The 17,840-nt window shown below is 43.8% G+C and overlaps 1 protein-coding gene across 1 annotated transcript in view; it reads right to left on the bottom strand.

Moving 5' to 3' along the window:
- Positions 1-208: 208 nt before the first annotated feature.
- WNT11 (Wnt family member 11) overlaps positions 209-17,840 on the bottom strand; it is a 37,746-nt gene continuing 20,114 nt past the window's right edge. Inside the window, exon 5 of the mRNA XM_070751620.1 lies at positions 209-455. Within this exon, the coding sequence (XP_070607721.1) occupies positions 281-455 (175 nt within the window). The 3' untranslated portion in view covers positions 209-280. The remainder of the gene's footprint in view (positions 456-17,840) is intronic.

Raw genomic sequence — 17,840 nt, 5'->3', positions numbered from 1 at the left:
CCACAATTTCTCACGACAATAGTGCCTCCTTGATGATGTTCAAAGTCCTCACTTTCGAAACAGTTTTTGACGACTTTGACGTCGTCGACGAGCGATTGTTCGAAAAGATGGTCGAAGAATACAATCTCCGTTGGCCAAAGTTTAGGATTGGTTTCTTTGGATTAAACCCGGCAAGGAAGTTTGTTTGGTTTTTTGGCCCCCTCCTTCTTTGAGGGTCCCGTTGGCACCGATGTCTCCCATTTGTCACACCAGGAAGCAGCGGAGAGACGCAGGGGAGGCCTCACTTGCACACGTACCTCTCGACAGTCCGCTCGCATTTCTTGCAGGTGACGTAGCAACACCAGTGATACTTGCAGTGGCATCTCTCCACCACCGTGTCCATGTAGGGATTGTAGCCCCGGCCGCAGCACATCAAGTCACAACTGTCGCTGCCGTTGGAAGTTTTGTTACATTGCCTGGAAAAGAAAAAGAAACAACAACAGCCAGTGAGGGTGGACCAAGGCTTTTACAGCATCCTTCCAGTCTTTGTAGCACATGGAAAGAAATCGGCGAAAATGCCCAAAGATGTTATTTCTGCGCCAACTCAGGAAGCTCAAACTGTCCATGGAACTGCTGATCCAGTTCTACAGAGGAATCATTGAGTCAGTCATGTGCACCTCTATAACTGTCTGGTTCGGTTCTGCAACCCAACAAGACCGACACAGACTTCAGAGGAGAATCAGAATTGCAGAAAAAACAATTGCTGCCAACCTGCCTTCCATTGAGGACCTGTATACTGCACGAGTCAAAAAGAGGGCCATGAAAATATTGACTGACCCCTCACATCCTGGACACAAATGGTTTCAACTCCTTCCTTCAAAACGTCGCTACAGAGCACTGCACACCAAGACAACTAGAGACAAGAACAGTTTTTTTCCCCCAAATGCCATCACTCTACTAAACAAATGTATTTATTTATTTATTTACTTACTTACTTACTTACTTACTTACTTACTTACTTACTTACTTACTTACTTACTTACTTATTTACTTATTTACTTACTTATTTACTTACTTATTTACTTATTTATTTATTTACTTACTTACTTACTTACTTACTTACTTACTTACTTACTTACTTACTTACTTACTTACTTACTTACTTATTTATTTATTTATTTGTATGCCGCCCCTTTCCATAGACTCGGGGCGGCTCACAACATAATAAAACAATTCATAACAAATCTAATAATTTACAATTTAAAAATTTAAAGTACTTACGAAAACCCCATTTTTAAGCAGCACTGTCAAACCTTTTACTAAATCTGCACTTCTATTTCTAGTAGTTTTTCTCACAATTCCTATCATCCTTTTCCTCCCACTTAGGACTGTACGACTGTAACTTGTTGCTTGTATCCTAAGATTTTTATTAATATTGATTGTTTCCTCATTGCTTATTTGACCCCTATGACCATCATTAAGTGTTGTACCACATATGACTCTTGACAAGTGTATCTTTTTCTTTTATGTACACTGAGAGCATCTGCACCAAAGACAAATTCCTTGTGTGTCCAATCATACTTGGCCAATAAAATTCAATTCAATTCAATTCAATTCTATTCCATTCCATTCCATTCTATTCCATTGTATTCTAATATTTATTGTTTCTTCATTGCTTATTTGACCCTGATGACAATCATTAAGTGTTGTAACCACGTGATTCTTGACAAATGTATCTTTTTCTTTTATTTACACATATGCACCAAAGGCAAATTCCTTGTGTGTCCAATCACACTTGGCCAATAAAGAATTCTATTCTGATTCTATTCTATTTCTTCCTCCTTTTTCATTCCCTTCCTCCTTCCCTTCCCTTCTCTTCCTTTTCCTTCCCTTTCTTCTTCCTTTCCCTTCTTCCTTCCTTCCCTTTTCCTTCCCTCTTCCCTCTTTCCTTTCCCCTCCTCTCCCCTCCAAACCCTTGCAGCTCTTTCCCAAAATGACCCAGAGGGGAAGGGTCTGCTTTGCACAAAGCCATCCTTGATGCCCCAGTCAAGTCTGGGTGAGGAAAATTGGGGGGGGGGGTTGCTCTCACGTCAGACCCCTCCATGTGAAGGAGGGAGGAAAATGAAGTAGACCCAGAGGCAGGGTTTTGAGCAATCGGTACTTTTATTCAGCTCAGAGAACCAGTGACAGCTCAGCAAAGCAAAGTGACAATTCAGCGAGTACCGACTGACTCTGCCTGGAGAAACCGCTCCTTTTATACATTTGCGGTTCCCGCCAAAGCTAGAGCCGGCCGCGTCTGAGCCAATCAGGAGCGACTTCCTGCTTGGGCTCAGACAGCGCTGGAAAGAGGAACAAACTATTTACAGAGTTACAAGGTAGCCATTTCAGGATACAACAGAAAAGAATCCAGCAAAGATTTATGGGAACAGCCCCCCCCCCTTTCAGCGCTCTGGGATTGATGAAGTGTTGAGACCTTGTTCCAGGTCTGCCCCGCGTATTATTCCTGATGCCGCTGCCCCCTCGCTCCGTTTGTTATTCCAGATCTCCGCACTACAGGTTCAAGTCCTGTCTCTCCCCCACCCTTAGGCCCCTCCCCTCCCTCTCTTAACCCCCCTCTTTTTTTCCCCAAGCCTGGTGTTGTATCCTGAAATGGCTACCTTGTAACTCTGTAAATAGTTTGTTCCTCTTTCCAGCGCTGTCTGAGCCCAAGCAGGAAGTCGCTCCTGATTGGCTCAGACGCGGCCGGCTCTAGCTTTGGCGGGAACCGCAAAAGTATAAAAGAAGCGGTTTCTCCAGGCAGAGTCAGTCGGTACTCGCTGAATTGTCACTTTACCTTGCTGAGCTGTCACTTGTTCTCTGAGCTGAATAAAAGTACCGATTGCTCAAAACCCTGTCTCTGGGTCTACTTCACTGGCGACGAACGAACGGAAGAAACTTCGCGTGCAACATGGACAAAATCCAGATCGGCCAGGCTCCGGAACTCTTCGATCCCGAGAAAATGACATGGGACGAGTACATGGCCACCTTCGAGATCTTCCTCGAGGCGGCGGGAATGCAGGACGCCGGAGCCGATCGCAGACGGGCTATTTTTCTCAACTACTGCGGCGCAGAGATCCGTAGACTTGCCCAAACTCTCACCGAACCAGAACAAGCAAGAACCACAGCGTGGGACGTACTTCAACAGAAACTAGCGAGCCATTTCAAACCAACCAGACCAGCCATGGTTTACCGGCATCAATTCCACATGATGGCTCAGAGAGAAACCGAGTCGATCAGCCAATTTACAACGCGGCTTCGAACGGTACTTGCTCAATGCAAGTTTAAAGACCCGGAAGCTCGCCTCACCGACGCCTTGGTTTTCGGCATGAAGAGCAACACAGTGAGAAATAAACTCCTCACCGAAGAAGAGCCGACTCTACAAACCGTAATTAAATTAGCGCAGACCGCGGAAGCAGCCGACGCAGCGGCAAGAGAATTAAAAGAGCACGGAAGGCGAGAAATCATTGCCAAAATCGACGCCGAGTCTCCCAGCGCCGTGGGAACAGACGACCTCAGCCAGCCAACTAGCAACGGGGACAACTGCCTCCTCCTGCAAGACCAGCCGAGACACCCTAGAGCTACTCACCCAGCCCCCTGCGCGGGCTGCCGGGGAAATCACCAGCGCCATCGATGCCCCTTCCGAGACGCTACTTGCCGCCGTTGCAACCGGAGAGGCCACATCGCCATCGCATGCAGGGCAACGGCACCAGAAGAAACTTTTGCCACACAACAATACCAGCGACCTCAAAACCACCACCCCCAATCGCGGGAAAGGAGACCGTTCCGCAACTCGGGTCAAAGGAACTACTCAACCGCTAACCGCGACTACACTAGAGGTAACTCTCAATTTTCCGTGAATAACACGGCAACCAAAAAGGGGGCTAAAATTGTTATCTCATTGTTACTAAATAACCAGCCTTGCTCAATGGAGCTGGATACGGGCTCGAGATATACCATCATGCCCTGGGAAAAATTTAAGCTATATATGCCTAATGTGTCTAAGGCTGACCTAACTCAAACCTCTTTGGTGATCAGAGACTTCCAAGGGGGGGTAATCTCGGTCCTGGGAACAGCAAATGTACCTATTGCATTTAAGAATGTTAAATGTACCCTTCCCATGCTTATTGTAACGGGGGCCAAACACTCCCTGCTGGGTCTAGCGTGGATGGAACCGTTGGGGATCGAAATTTCGGGTGTGTGTAATGTAAACTGTGATAATATGCCTAACTTTGTGAAAGAGTTCCCTGAAGTGTTCAGCCCCACCTTGGGATTGTATAAGGGACCTCCTATATCTTTCTCTATTGACCCCAAGGTCCCACCGGTTAGACTGAAACCTCGCAGGGTCCCCCTTCCGCTTCTCCCCAAGCTAGACATACAGCTGGACAAACTCATTAGTCAAGGTATTTTGGTTCCTGTGGAACAGGGGCCATGGGAAACTCCCATAGTGACACCCCTGAAGCCAGATGGCTCCTTAAGAGTTTGCGCTGATTACAAATCAACCCTGAATAAGGCACTCCAACACCACCCCTACCCCATCCCGGTTGTACAACAACTCTTACACTCCCTGGGGGAGGGAAAAAGGTTCGCAAAGATCGACCTGGCGCAGGCTTACCAGCAACTTCCGGTCAATGAACAAACAGCAAACGCTCAAACGATTGTAACGCACAGGGGGGCTTTCAAATGCACGAGGTTACAGTTTGGGGTAAGCATAGCCCCAGGAATATTCCAGAGCATCATGGAACGCCTATTGTCAGGGGTAAATGGGGCAATTCCATATTTTGATGACATCTTAATTGCAGGGGAAAACCAGGAACAAGTGAACAAAAGAATAAGGGAAGTACTTAAGAGGCTACAGGACAAAGGGTTACGAATCAAGCCTGATAAATGTGTCTGGGGAACTAACAGTATTGAATTCCTTGGGTATAAAATAGATAAAGAAGGTATCCACCCCACAACAGAGAAGCTGAGAGCAATTAGAGAAGCCCCAGAGCCACGAGATAAGAATGAGTTGCAGGCATTTTTGGGCCTCCTTAATTTTTATTCCGTTTTTTTAAAGCAGAAGGCAACAGTAGCAGAGCCTCTCCATCGTTTACTCCAGAAGGAAGCCCGCTAGACATGGGGGAAAACTGAACGTGAAGCTTTTTCTCAAATAAAAAATTTATTAACTTCGAAAAGTGTAGTAGTCCAATATAGTGCTTCACTACCCATTAGGCTCACCTGCGACGCTTCGCCGTACGGCATAGGAGGAGTCTTAGCTCACGTTCTACCTAATAAGACAGAGGCCCCAATAGCATTTTTTTCAAGAACCATGACCAGCACGGAGAGGAATTATAGCCAGTTAGACAAGGAGGCTCTAGCATTAGTGGCAGGGGTGAAGAAGTTTCACAATTACATTTTTGGAAGGAGCTTTGAGCTAGTCACTGACCACAAACCCCTACTAGGCCTGCTAGCCCCCAACAAGCCCACTCCACCTTTTATGTCTCCAAGACTAATCAGATGGGCTCTTTTCCTCTCAGGGTATCAGTATGAGCTCACCCACAAGGGGGGGAAGGAAATCAATCATGCAGACGGCCTCAGCAGATGCCCCATAGCAGACTTAGTGGAAGACCCTGTTCCTTCCACAGATGTGCTAATGATAGAACTCGAGGAAAACCCACTAACCACAGCAAAAGAGGTAGCTGCACACACGCAGCAAGATCAAATCCTTAAACAAGTGGTGAACTGTGTTCTAAAGGGATGGCAAAATGATATTGTTAAACCTGAATTGTGTGATTTTAAAAACAAAAGGCTTGAATTATCATATGTAAAAGGTTGTTTGCTGTGGGGGGATAGAGTGATCATCCCCAAACGCCTAAGGGAAAAGGTACTCAAAATGTTACACGTGGGCCATCCTGGGATTGTCAGGATGAAGAGCCTAGCAAGGGGGCATTTATGGTGGCCAGGGCTAGATGCTGATATTGAAAGTTGGGTTTCAAAGTGTGACCCGTGCCAAGAGTCAAGGCCCAGTCCCCCCAGAACAACTCCGGCTGAGTGGGAACAGCCTGCTGGTCCTTGGTCTAGGATCCACATTGATTTTGCTGGCCCAGTTGGGTCTCAGTATTTTTTAATAGTGGTGGATGCCTTCTCCAAATGGTTGGAAATAATAGCAATGAACAACATAACCACAAGTGCCACTATCAAGGTATTGAGCAGACTGTTTGCATCCCATGGTTGCCCCGATCTCTTAGTGTCTGACAATGGGCCACAGCTAACAGCCAGGCAATTCGAATTATTCCTAGATGGCCTAGGGGTCAGGCATGCCCTCATCTCGCCTTACTCGCCCTGGGCTAACGGGTTGGCAGAACGTTACGTACGGGTGGCAAAGGAGGCATTGCACAGGTCAGGCCCTGGGGATGTGCAACAAAACTTGGACCAATTCTTACTAACCCAGCACATTACCCCTAACTCGCACACACATGTAAGCCCTGCAGAGTTATTGATGGGAAGGAAGTTGAGGTCACCATTAGACAGGTTAAATCCAAGGTTCTGTGTTAATAATAACCAAATGTGTATGAAACCAGAAAGAGAAATGTATTTGGGACAAAATGTATATGTAAAATGTTTTGATGGAAATGTAAACTGGATGAAGGGAATTATTGTTAAGCAAAACGCACCCAAGACTTATGTTGTTAAACTAGAGGATGGTCGTTTGTGGAAACGACACATAGACCACATTCGGAAACGAGCTGAAAATCAATTGCCACAACCCGCTGACATGGACTCTCCCCCTTCAACAGACTTTAGTACATTGCCCGAACTAAAAAACACGCAAAGAGACTTATCGGGCCAGGGGGAACCATCCAGCGACGCCGAGCCATCCTCGTCCTCCGAAGCCTTCGTTGGGCCTGCCAGGCCAAGTCCGCCGCACCGGGAGAACAGCGGCGAGCCATCCTCCACAGTCAGTGGCGAAGGAGAAATTGAACTGCGCAGGTCAGCGCGAGAGCCTCGGAGGCCTCACCGATTGGACGACTTCGTCACATGGCTTTCTTGATGGATGAGTCCAACTATGAGGGGAGGGGTGTTGTATCCTGAAATGGCTACCTTGTAACTCTGTAAATAGTTTGTTCCTCTTTCCAGCGCTGTCTGAGCCCAAGCAGGAAGTCGCTCCTGATTGGCTCAGACGCGGCCGGCTCTAGCTTTGGCGGGAACCGCAAAAGTATAAAAGAAGCGGTTTCTCCAGGCAGAGTCAGTCGGTACTCGCTGAATTGTCACTTTACCTTGCTGAGCTGTCACTTGTTCTCTGAGCTGAATAAAAGTACCGATTGCTCAAAACCCTGTCTCTGGGTCTACTTCACCTGGGAAGATGGGTCAATATTTAGAAGCACCTGGAGGCATTCTTGAAAAACTCCATCTTTACTCAGTACCTGTGGCCACAGGGTGTGTGTTTTGTCCAGTGAATGACTCGCAGGAGATTTGTCTGAGTGTTGTGGAGTGTCAGGATGGCCCATCCTGAATACAGCTCATCTGTCTGGAACCCACACCGCATTTCAGACATAAACACTCTAGAAAACGTCCAGAGATACTTTACTAGAAGAGCCCTCCACTCGCAACAGAATACCCTATGCAGCTAGACTTACAATCCTAGGTTTAGAAAGCTTAGAACTACATCGCCTTAAACATGACCTAAGCATAGCCCATAAAATCATCTGTTACAACATCCTCCCTGTCAACGACTACTTCAGCTTCAACCACAACAACACATGAGCACACAACAGATGCAAACTTAAAGTAAGCTGCTCTAAACTCGACTGTAGGAAATACGACTTTAGTAACCAAGTAGTTGATGCCTGGAACTCACTACCTGACTCTGTAGTATCATCACCTCACCCCCAAAACTTTACCCTTAGACTGTCCACGGTTGACCTCTCCCGATTCCTAAGAGGTCAGTAAAGGGCGTGTATAAGTGCACCAGTGTGCCTTCCGTCCCCTCTCCTAAGTTTCTTTTTTCTTTTTTACTAGTACCGTATCTTGTATTTAAATATTATTATATCTTTGTATACCACCAATAGGTACTTGACAAAACAAAGAAACAAATAAATAAATCCTACCAAGATGGGGGAAAGGGTCTTCCTCCGTCATGAGCTTTCTTATGCCCAATTGGCAAAGACAAGAAGCAAGGACAAAATAGGTTCAAACTTTATTTATTTTATTTTATTTTATTTATTTCATTTCATTTCATTTCATTTCATTTCATTTCATTTCATTTCATTTCATTAGTTTAGTTTAGTTTAGTTTAGTTTAGTTTAGTTTAGTTTAGTTAGTCCAATACACAGTGCAGGTAAAATATATCAGTAGAAGAATAGAAGAAAGACATTAGGAATAGTAAGGAAAAAATAGTCATTGGGAGTATTAAAGTTCATATACATGGAGCTAGTAGAAATATAAGATAGACAATGTAAACTCAATGTAAACCGCTCCAAACTCAACTGCAGAAAAGGAATTTACTAGAGCTACGTCACCTTCGATCTGATCTAAATGCAGTTCATAAAATCATCTACCACAATGTTCTACTGGTCAATGAATACTGGAGCACCCACAACTTCTGGTGGCAAGTCATTCCACTGTTTATAATAGAATCATAGGGCTGAAAGGGATCTTGGAAGTGTTCTATGCCAATCCACTGCTCAAGCAGAGATCCTATCCCAGAGGTCTTCAAACTTGGCAACTTGAAGACTTGTGGACTTCAACTCACAGAATTCTTCAGCCAGCATGGCTGACCCTTGACTTAGATGACCTTTCTGGCCTCTTCCAACTCTATCATTCATGGCTGGCTGAGGAATTCTGGGAGTTGAAGTCCACAAGTCTTAAAGTGGCCAAGGTTGGAGACCCCTGACTTACATATCCCTTCTGGCCTCTTCCAACTCTATCATTCATGGCCGACCCAGGAAGGAGAGCACGAGAAACGCAGAGCAAATTGTCACCCCAGCAAGCGACACTGGTGAGGTTGTAAGTTGAGGACTTAAAGGTTCACTTGAACGATGATGATCGTTCAAGCCACTCCCACCTGGTCACATGTCTGGCAAGCAACTCCCACCTGGTCACATGACCATCAAGCCACACCCACAAAATAAGCCACACCCACAGAGTGGCAGTAAAAATTTTGGCTGCCCATTTCTGTACAAATCAATATAAAAGACATTCAATTTAAAATAGTTACAGTCATCCATACATTCACCTCTAGTTGAGGTTCGCCTGGATTTGTGAAGAATGTTCATTTAACAAAAAAGGGAATTTAAAGAAGAAATAATTAAAAAACAGGGTGAGAAAAGAAAAAAACAAAGTTAAGAAATGTATAAGTGACTTCGGACCTTCTTTTCAACACATTTTTATTTCAACTCCTTCCTAAATATTTTGCCAGCCCCTTCAGCCCCTCACTTAATCTCCATCTTTCTTTATCTTCAAGCTATAAATCACACTTTTTTTTAAACTACTTTCTGCAAAAAGTCCATATATGGATTTTCAGTCTTTCAAAAAAAAACCCCAAACCAAACTAAACCCATTAAATGTGGTTTGTTCTCTGACAGGTCAGTTCTGCCATTTCTGCAAATTTTGGATGTGTTCACCATTAATTTTTCTCTCCTCAATTACAAGGTTATTTGCAAATGTCTGGAGCCAACAGCAAATTCAGAAGGAAAATGGAGAAATCGTTGAATTGCCCCACAGAGTAATCGTTACACCAGAGGTGTTCAAACTTGGGAACTTTTAAGACTTGTGGACTTCAACTCCCAGAATTCATAGCTGGCTGGGAGTTGAAGTCCACAGGTCTTAAAGTTGCCAAGTTTGGGGACCTCTGCTTTATGCAATTACAATTGAAATAATGAAATAAATACTTTATTGTCATTGTATGTGTATACACAGTATACACCTACTGGTGGCACAGCAGGTAGAGTGCAGTACTGCAGGCCACTGAAGTTGACTGCTAGATCTGTTCTGTCGGCGTGTGCTTAATTAGTCCAAGCAGACACACACACACGATAGAAGGCAAATAAATGTTCTTTATCAACAGAAGAGAAGAAAAAAACCTTTATCAACAGAAGAGAAGAAAAAACTCCCTTTTAAACTTCAAAGGGATTTCTTGTAGCAAGAAGGCATAGTTGAAATACAATACAAGAACGAAGTCCAGTAACAATGCCTGGATGGGTGTCAACAGACTCAAGCTCAACCCGGATAAGACGGAGTGGCTGTGGGTTTTGCCTCCCAAGGACAATTCCATCTCTCAGCTGTGGCGAGGGGGGCATTTGCCCAGGTTCGCCTGGTGCACCAGTTGCGACCCTATCTGGACCGGGACTCATTGCTCACAGCCACTCATGCCCTCATCACCTCGAGGTTCGACTACTGTAATGTTCTCTACATGGGGCTACCTTTTGCTTCCTGTGCATTTGCTACTGGAACGATGGCATCGTTCGAACCTACTACTGATTAGTTTCCATCCCTCCCTCTTGCACTGCCTTTTGGTGCTTGGCAAACCAACAAATATAAACTTTTCTGCGCTTGAGAAAATTGCAAGCTTTATCCTTCCTTTCCCCGTTCATTTATTCATTTTTTCCCTCTCTCCAATCTCCCTTCCTCTCAACTCCTCTTTTTGAAGATCATTTTTGCAAACCCTGGTCTGGAAAAAAAATCAGCTGGAGCTGTGCACACATCTTCGTTTCTACCGGTGGATTACTGGTCTCGGCTCAGCTCTCCTTTTCTTCCCTACTGCTGCATCTGCGCTCCTTGCTTTTTTCCTCTTTCCTCCTTCCTGGCCTCGGACGAGCTTCCCTCTCTCCTGCCCGGCTCCCCTCCAGTCTCACGCGGCCACCTCCCGCCTGAGGTGCAAGCAGAAGGCATGGGTAGAAGCAGCGTTGGCAGCATTTATGCTTCTGGCAGCACCCGTTCACCTAGCTACCCAGCCTGAGGCGGGGGGGAGTGACCCAGGAATGAGAGCACGGGAAACGCGGAGCAAATTGTCCCTCCAGCGAGCGACACTGGTGAGGTTGTAAGTCAAAGACTTAACAGTTCACGTGAGCAATGATGATCGTTCAAGCCACTTCCACCTGATCACATGGCCGGCAAGCCACTCCTACCCAGTCACATGACCATTAAGCCACACCCACAATGTAAGCCACACCCACAGTGTGGCAGTAAAAAATTTGGCTGCCCATTACTGAATCCGCCCCTGCATGACATCATCACCGGATTACTAAGAACTGGTTAGAACCTGTAGGAACCCACCTGTGGCTACCTATATTTAAGAGGAATGTTCCTATAGCAAAAATATAGAGCGCTGGTGAGACCCCATTTGGAATACTGTGTTCAGTTCTGGAGACCTCACCTACAAAAAGATATTGACAAAATTGAACGGGTCCAAAGATGGGCTACAAGAATGGTGGAAGGTCTTAAGCACAAAACTTATCAGGAAAGACTTCATGAACTCAATCTGTATAGTCTGGAGGACAGAAGGAAAAGGGGGGACATGATTGAAACATTTAAATATGTTAAAGGGTTAAATAAGGTTCAGGAGGGAAGTGTTTTTAATAGGAAAGTGAACACAAGAACAAGGGGACACAATCTGAAGTTAGTTGGGGGAAAGATCAAAAGCAACGTGAGAAAATATTATTTTACTGAAAGAGTAGTAGATCCTTGGAACAAACTTCCAGCAGACGTGGTTGGTAAATCCACAGTAACTGAATTTAAACATTTAAACATGCCTGGGATAAACATATATCCATTGTAAGAGTCTACGGAGAGGGACAGCATACAAATCTAATAAATAAATAAATAAAATAAATAAATAAAATACAGGAAATAGTATAAGGGCAGACTAGATGGACCATGAGGTCTTTTTCTGCCATCAGTCTTCTGTGTTTCTATGTTTCTAAAAATGTGAATCGAAAGAAAAAGAAAGAAACCTGAAGTTAAGAAATGTTTAAGTGACTCTGGACCTTCTTTTCAACAGATTTGTATTGCAACTCCTTCCTAAATATCTTGCAAGGCCCCTCAGCCCCTCGCTTAATCTCCATCTTTCTTAATCTTCAAACCATTAATCATCCAATTATTTATTTTACTTCTTTCAGCAAAAAAATAAAATAAAAATCCATATATGGTTTTCAATACTTTCAAAATCCCACCCCACCCCAATAAATATTATTTCTTCTCCGACAGGTCTGTTTTGCCAATTTCTGCAAAATCGTGATGTTTTCACCAAGTCAATTTTGGAAACTGGAGTCGTTCCAACAATCCACGTTACTTGTTTCAACGACTATGGTGATTCGCTTAACACCGGTGGCGAAAAAAGTCACAAAATGGAGCGAAGCTTGTTTACAAACTCGCTTTAAGCAACAGAAATTTTGGATTTGGTTGTGGTTGTATGTCAAGGACTGCCTGTATAATATAAGGAAAAGGAAGGAAAAACAGAGCTAAACTTTCCATTCGCTTATCACTGATTTATCATGATTCCAATCTGCTTATTTTGGAAACTTCAATTTTCTCAGCAATCTTTTGAAATGCCGCAACTCACTTTGAAGTTTTCTCCCTGACCTGTGCAAGTCTCACGTTCAAATTCCCCACTGGTGGGAAATAAAACACAACTGTTTTTGCTTCTTTTGATAAACTCTTCATTCCCTGCAATTGATCACGTTCTAGCTATTTGGATGCATGATTCATTTTAGGGGTTTTTTAAAATAAAAAAATTAGTTTATAGAATGGTGGTTAGGTAAGGGAAGGTGGCTACAAATAAATGCAATATGCAAATATCTTAATGAAAGGGAGAATAAAGAAGTACTATTGAGGGAGGAGACAGGGTTAGAGAAAATAATAAGAGAAAAAAGTGAGGGTATAAAGGCGCAAGCAACCAATATATATAAATTGCTAGTGCAGTCAGACGGGGACACGATTGAAGGATTGACTAAATGGTGGCAAAATGAGATACAAGTAGAGGTACAAAAGATGGAAAATATAGTAGAAAATTAAAAATACAAGAATTAGGGAAATGAGAAGGAAAATATTACATAAGTGGTATTTTACTCCCGTTCAACTCGCACACTTTCAGCAGAATGTCAGGGGGAATTGTTGGCATGGGTGTCAAGATAATGGAGTGTTTATGCATATGTTTTGGGAATGCCCGATAGTGCAGGATTTTTGGCAAAAAGTGAAAGAGGATATCAATAGAATGCTAAATATACAATGGACAATCACTAAGGAAATGGCATTACTAGTTAAAAGCAATGCGATGGGAGAATTTAGAGAAATAAAAAATGCAGCAATAGAAAGCGCGCAGGCAGTAATAGTCTTTGGCTGGAAGGATGCGACAAAATGGACAATGCAAAATTGGTATAGGTACATGGTGGACCATATTCAATTTGAAATTATGGATAAAAGGATAAATTCGGAAAATGAAACTGAGTTGGGACAACTGATGGGATGGTGGGACAAAGTAAGATCGATCATCACATTCTAGCTATTTGGATGCATGATTCATTTTAGGGGTTTTTTAAAATAAAAAAAATAGTTTATAATACAGCACGCAAAGAAAATGCAAAAGTAAACAATAGGAAAAATAAGGAAGAGAAAAGCAAGGAGAGAAGCGAGGGAACGAAAAAGGGAGAAAAGAAAAAAAAGTCATTGACTTCCAACTCTCTTCGGTACAGTTAGAATGAAGCATGAACATCACACCTCAACTTTTTAACTTTTATGTAATAGTTCCAACCAGCCTAGCCACTTCTATAACAACAAACTTATTTAATCGGTAAAACCCAAAATCAATTTTTTTGGGGGGGGGTTCACCCCAAGCATAAAGTCCAGAAGTGGCTTTTAGGTACCAGTGGAAATAAAAGTATCATCTGCTACAACATCCTTCCTGTCAACGACTACTTCAGCTTCAACCACAGCAACACACGAGCACACAACAGATACAAACTCCAAGTAAACAGTTCCAAACTCGACTGCAGGAAATACGACTTTAGTAACCGAGTAGTTGATGCATGGAACTCACTACCTGACTCTGTAGTATCATCACCCTAACCCCCAAAACTTTACCCTTCGACCAGTGATGGACTCCGACGGGAACGGTCAGGAACGCAGTTCCGGTAGCAAAATTTGGAGCTCCACCCCAGAGCACCAAATTTGCACTGAAAGATGTTGAAACAAAATGCATAAGCCACGCCATAAGCCAGTGTAGTAGTAAAAAATTTGGTAGCCCATCACTGCCTTAGACTACCCACTGTTGACCTCTCCCGATTCCTAAGAGGTTAGTAAGGGGCGTGCATAAGTGCACCAGCGTGCCTTCCGTCCCTTGTCCTAATGTTTCTCTCTTACTAGCATCATGTATATAAACATTGTTATATCTTTGTATACTATCAATACGTACTTGAGAAAACAAGCAAATAAATAAATAGAAACATAGAAACATAGAAGTCTGATGGCAGAAAAAGTCCTCCTGGTCCATCCAGTCTGCCCTTATACTATTTTCTGTATTTTATCTTAGGATGGATATATGTTTATCCCAGGCATGTTTAAATTCCGTTACTGTGGATTTATCTACCACGTCTGCTGGAAGTTTGTTCCAAGGATCTACTACTCTTTCAGTAAAATAATATTTTCTCATGTTGCTTTTGATTTCACCCCCCAACTAACTTCAGATTGTGTCCCCTTGTTCTTGTGTTTCCTATTAAAAACACTTCCCTCCTGAACCTTATTTAACCCTTTAACATATTTAAATGTTTCGATCATGTCCCCCCTTTTCCTTCTGTCCTCCAGACTATACAGATGGAGTTCATGAAGTCTTTCCTGATACGTTTTATGCTTAAGACCTTCCACCATTCTTGTAGCCCGTCTTTGGACCCCTTCAATTTTGTCAATATCTTTTTGTAGGTGAGGTCTCCAGAACTGAAAACAGTATTCCAAATGTGGTCTCAACAGCGCTCTATATAAGGGGATCACAATCTCCCTCTTCCTGCTTGTTATACCTCTAGCTATGCAGCCAAGCATCCTACTTGCTTTCCCTACTGCCCGACCACACTGCTCACCCATTTTGAGACTGTCAGAAATCACTCCCCCTAAATCCTTTTCTTCTGAAGTTTTTGCTAACACAGAACTGCCAATACAATACTCAGATTGAGGATTCCTTTTCCCCATAATAAATATGCAATTCCCCCCCTACTTAATCAAAGTGGTCAAATTTAGCCACCTCTGCTTAACTCCATTAATTTTTGCAGCCATTCGTCCGTTGTGGGGAGTCGAAGTGATTAAAGAAAAAGATTTTGATTCCATTTTAATCTCTGCTTGGAAAGAGCTCCAGAAAAAAAAAGCAAGGGTAGGATTTGGGGGAGAAACGGAAAGAAATGGAAGGTCGATTATTATTGGAATAAAGAGATGCTAAAAATGTCATGGACAAATGTTAAGTTGGATACGTTTCCATTATTCATAGCAATCAAAGAAAGTTGGAAGTTATTCTCATTTCTGTTTGTCTTTTCTTTCATTCTCACCACAGGCAAGTCCTCAACTTGCAATTTTTCATCTAGCGACCGTTTGGAGTTACAACATCACTGAAAACAGTGTCCTAGCACCTCTGTTATTAATTTAACAAGCCACTTTATATAATTTCGATCGCCTGACTAGGGTGTCTTATGTGTGAAAAAGGGGTTGTAAGTCACTTACTTACAGGGGCGGTTGTATCTTTGAATGGTCACTAAACGAACGGGTTGTAAGTCGAGGCGATCTCTTACATGATTCACGGGACAAATGGTTCGGAGTCCGCCTCCTGCAAGCAATTTTAAGAGCAAATTGCAGGGATAAAACCTGGGATACCTTGATAGGTGTGATTAATCGATCTGGGCTCTCTGTTAATATTCTGCTAGGTCTTTTGTATTCCAGCCATAAATCCATTCGCTGCCCCACTGAAATGTTGGAGTGAACCAGAGCAGATGGAAATAGGGAGACAAAAGGGTTGGGTGGGTTGGAGAGCGAGGAGGGGGGAACATGTTCTGGCCGTATCATTGCCTGAACACCCCCTCTTGAGGGCTCCCCCAGGCCCCGTTTCCAGAAAGCTTCAAAAGAGGATTAAGCCCCCTCCTCAGCTGCCAGGCAGAAGGGAGCATCAATGAGAGAGAGAGAGAGAAAGGAGGAGAGGAGAGAGGAATAGAGAGGGAGGAATAGACGAAGGGAGGGAGGGAGGGAAGGAGGAAGGGAGGGAGAGAGGAAATGGAAGGAGACATAAGGATGGATAGAAGAGAGAGGGAGGGAGGGGGAAATGGAAAGGAGGGATGGAGGGAGGGAGGAGAAATAAGGATGGATGGATGGAAGGGAGAGAGGGATGGAGGAAGGGAGGAAGGGAGAATGGAAAGAAGGAAGGAAGGAAAGAAATAAGGAATGAAGGAAGGAAAGAAGGAACGGAGGAGAGGGAAATAGAACCGATAGAGGGAGAGAGAGACAAGGACGGATGGAAGGGAGTAAGGGAGATAGAAAGGGAGAAAGGGGGAAAGGGAGGGAGGGAGGATAGAAAGAGGAAGGGAGGGAGGAAGGAAGGAGAGGGAAATAGAAAGGAGGGAGGAAGGGAGAGACAAGGATGGATGGAAGGGAGGGAGAGAGGGAGAGAAAGAGGGATTAGGGAAGGAAAAGAGGAAGGGATGGAGGGAGAGAGGGAGAAAGGAGAGAAAGAGGAAGGAAGGAGGGAGGAAGGAGAGGGAAATGGAAAGGAGGGAGGAAGGATACAAGGATGGATGGAAAGGAGCGAAGAGGGAAAGAGGGAGGGAGGGAGGAAGGAAAAGAAGGAAGGAGGAAGGAAGGGAGGGAAATAAGAATGGAATGGGAGGAAAGAGTGAAGGCCCCAGGCTAAAAACCAGGAGATAGTGAATTCTAGTCCTGCCTTAGACATGAAAGCCAGCTGGGTAACTTTGGCCCAATCACCAGGAGATGGTGAGTTCTAGTCCCACCGTAGGCACGAAAGCCAACTTGTTAACCTTGGAGTCTTTCGTAGCCGAATCAACCCCATACGGTTGTTACTGTGTGGAAAAAAAACCAGAGGGGTGGGGGATATTGTGTGTGTGTTTGCTGCCTTGAGTCATTTATAACAATAGTCATCAAGTTATTAAGTTAACAAGTTAAGCTAAATAAAAATAGGAAGTAAGAGAAGGAAAGGTGGGAGTGGAAGGGAGAACAAGGCACAGCCAAACAGATGAGAAAAAGGAAGGAGAAATCAGATCAGAACAAAATTTGGAATTACTTAAAGCAGTGTTTCCCAACCTTGGCAACTTGAAGATATCTGGACTTCAACTCCCAGAATTCCCCAGCCAGCAATTGCTGGCTGGGGAATTCTGGGAGTTGAAGTCCAAATACCTTCAAGTAGCCAAGGTTGGGAAACACTGATTTAAAGATTCTTTCGGCCAAACAGCCCTATTCCCGGCCAAAGCAACATTTTAGGAAAGTGGACATTTTAATAGCAGAAAATATTGGAAGGGCCTGAGGGATTGATTAAGCCAGTTGGAAAACATCCATATGTACGCTGTGTTTATACATCTGGGAAGTGTGAACATATATATATATTTTGCACACCCTCCCCACTTTTTCTCTCCCTTCTGGTTGAAGTAAGGCTTGCTCATAGATTAACACGAAGTTGTTTGGCCAGACATTAAAAATATACAGTATATATCTTGGTTTATCAAGTCAGATATTTTGGTCTGCATTCAAATCCAGCCCGACCCTACATCACTTTGTGGACACATATGTAGTTCATTCTCAAAATCATTCCAGAATCTGGAAATCTCATTTGTAATCAGAGATGGAATCGAAGACCACCCGTAGCATGT

Source organism: Erythrolamprus reginae, chromosome 4, assembly GCF_031021105.1.
Source record: "Erythrolamprus reginae isolate rEryReg1 chromosome 4, rEryReg1.hap1, whole genome shotgun sequence".
NCBI classification, from domain to species: Eukaryota; Metazoa; Chordata; class Lepidosauria; order Squamata; family Dipsadidae; genus Erythrolamprus; species Erythrolamprus reginae.
This window is presented reverse-complemented; position numbering and strand designations above follow the sequence as displayed.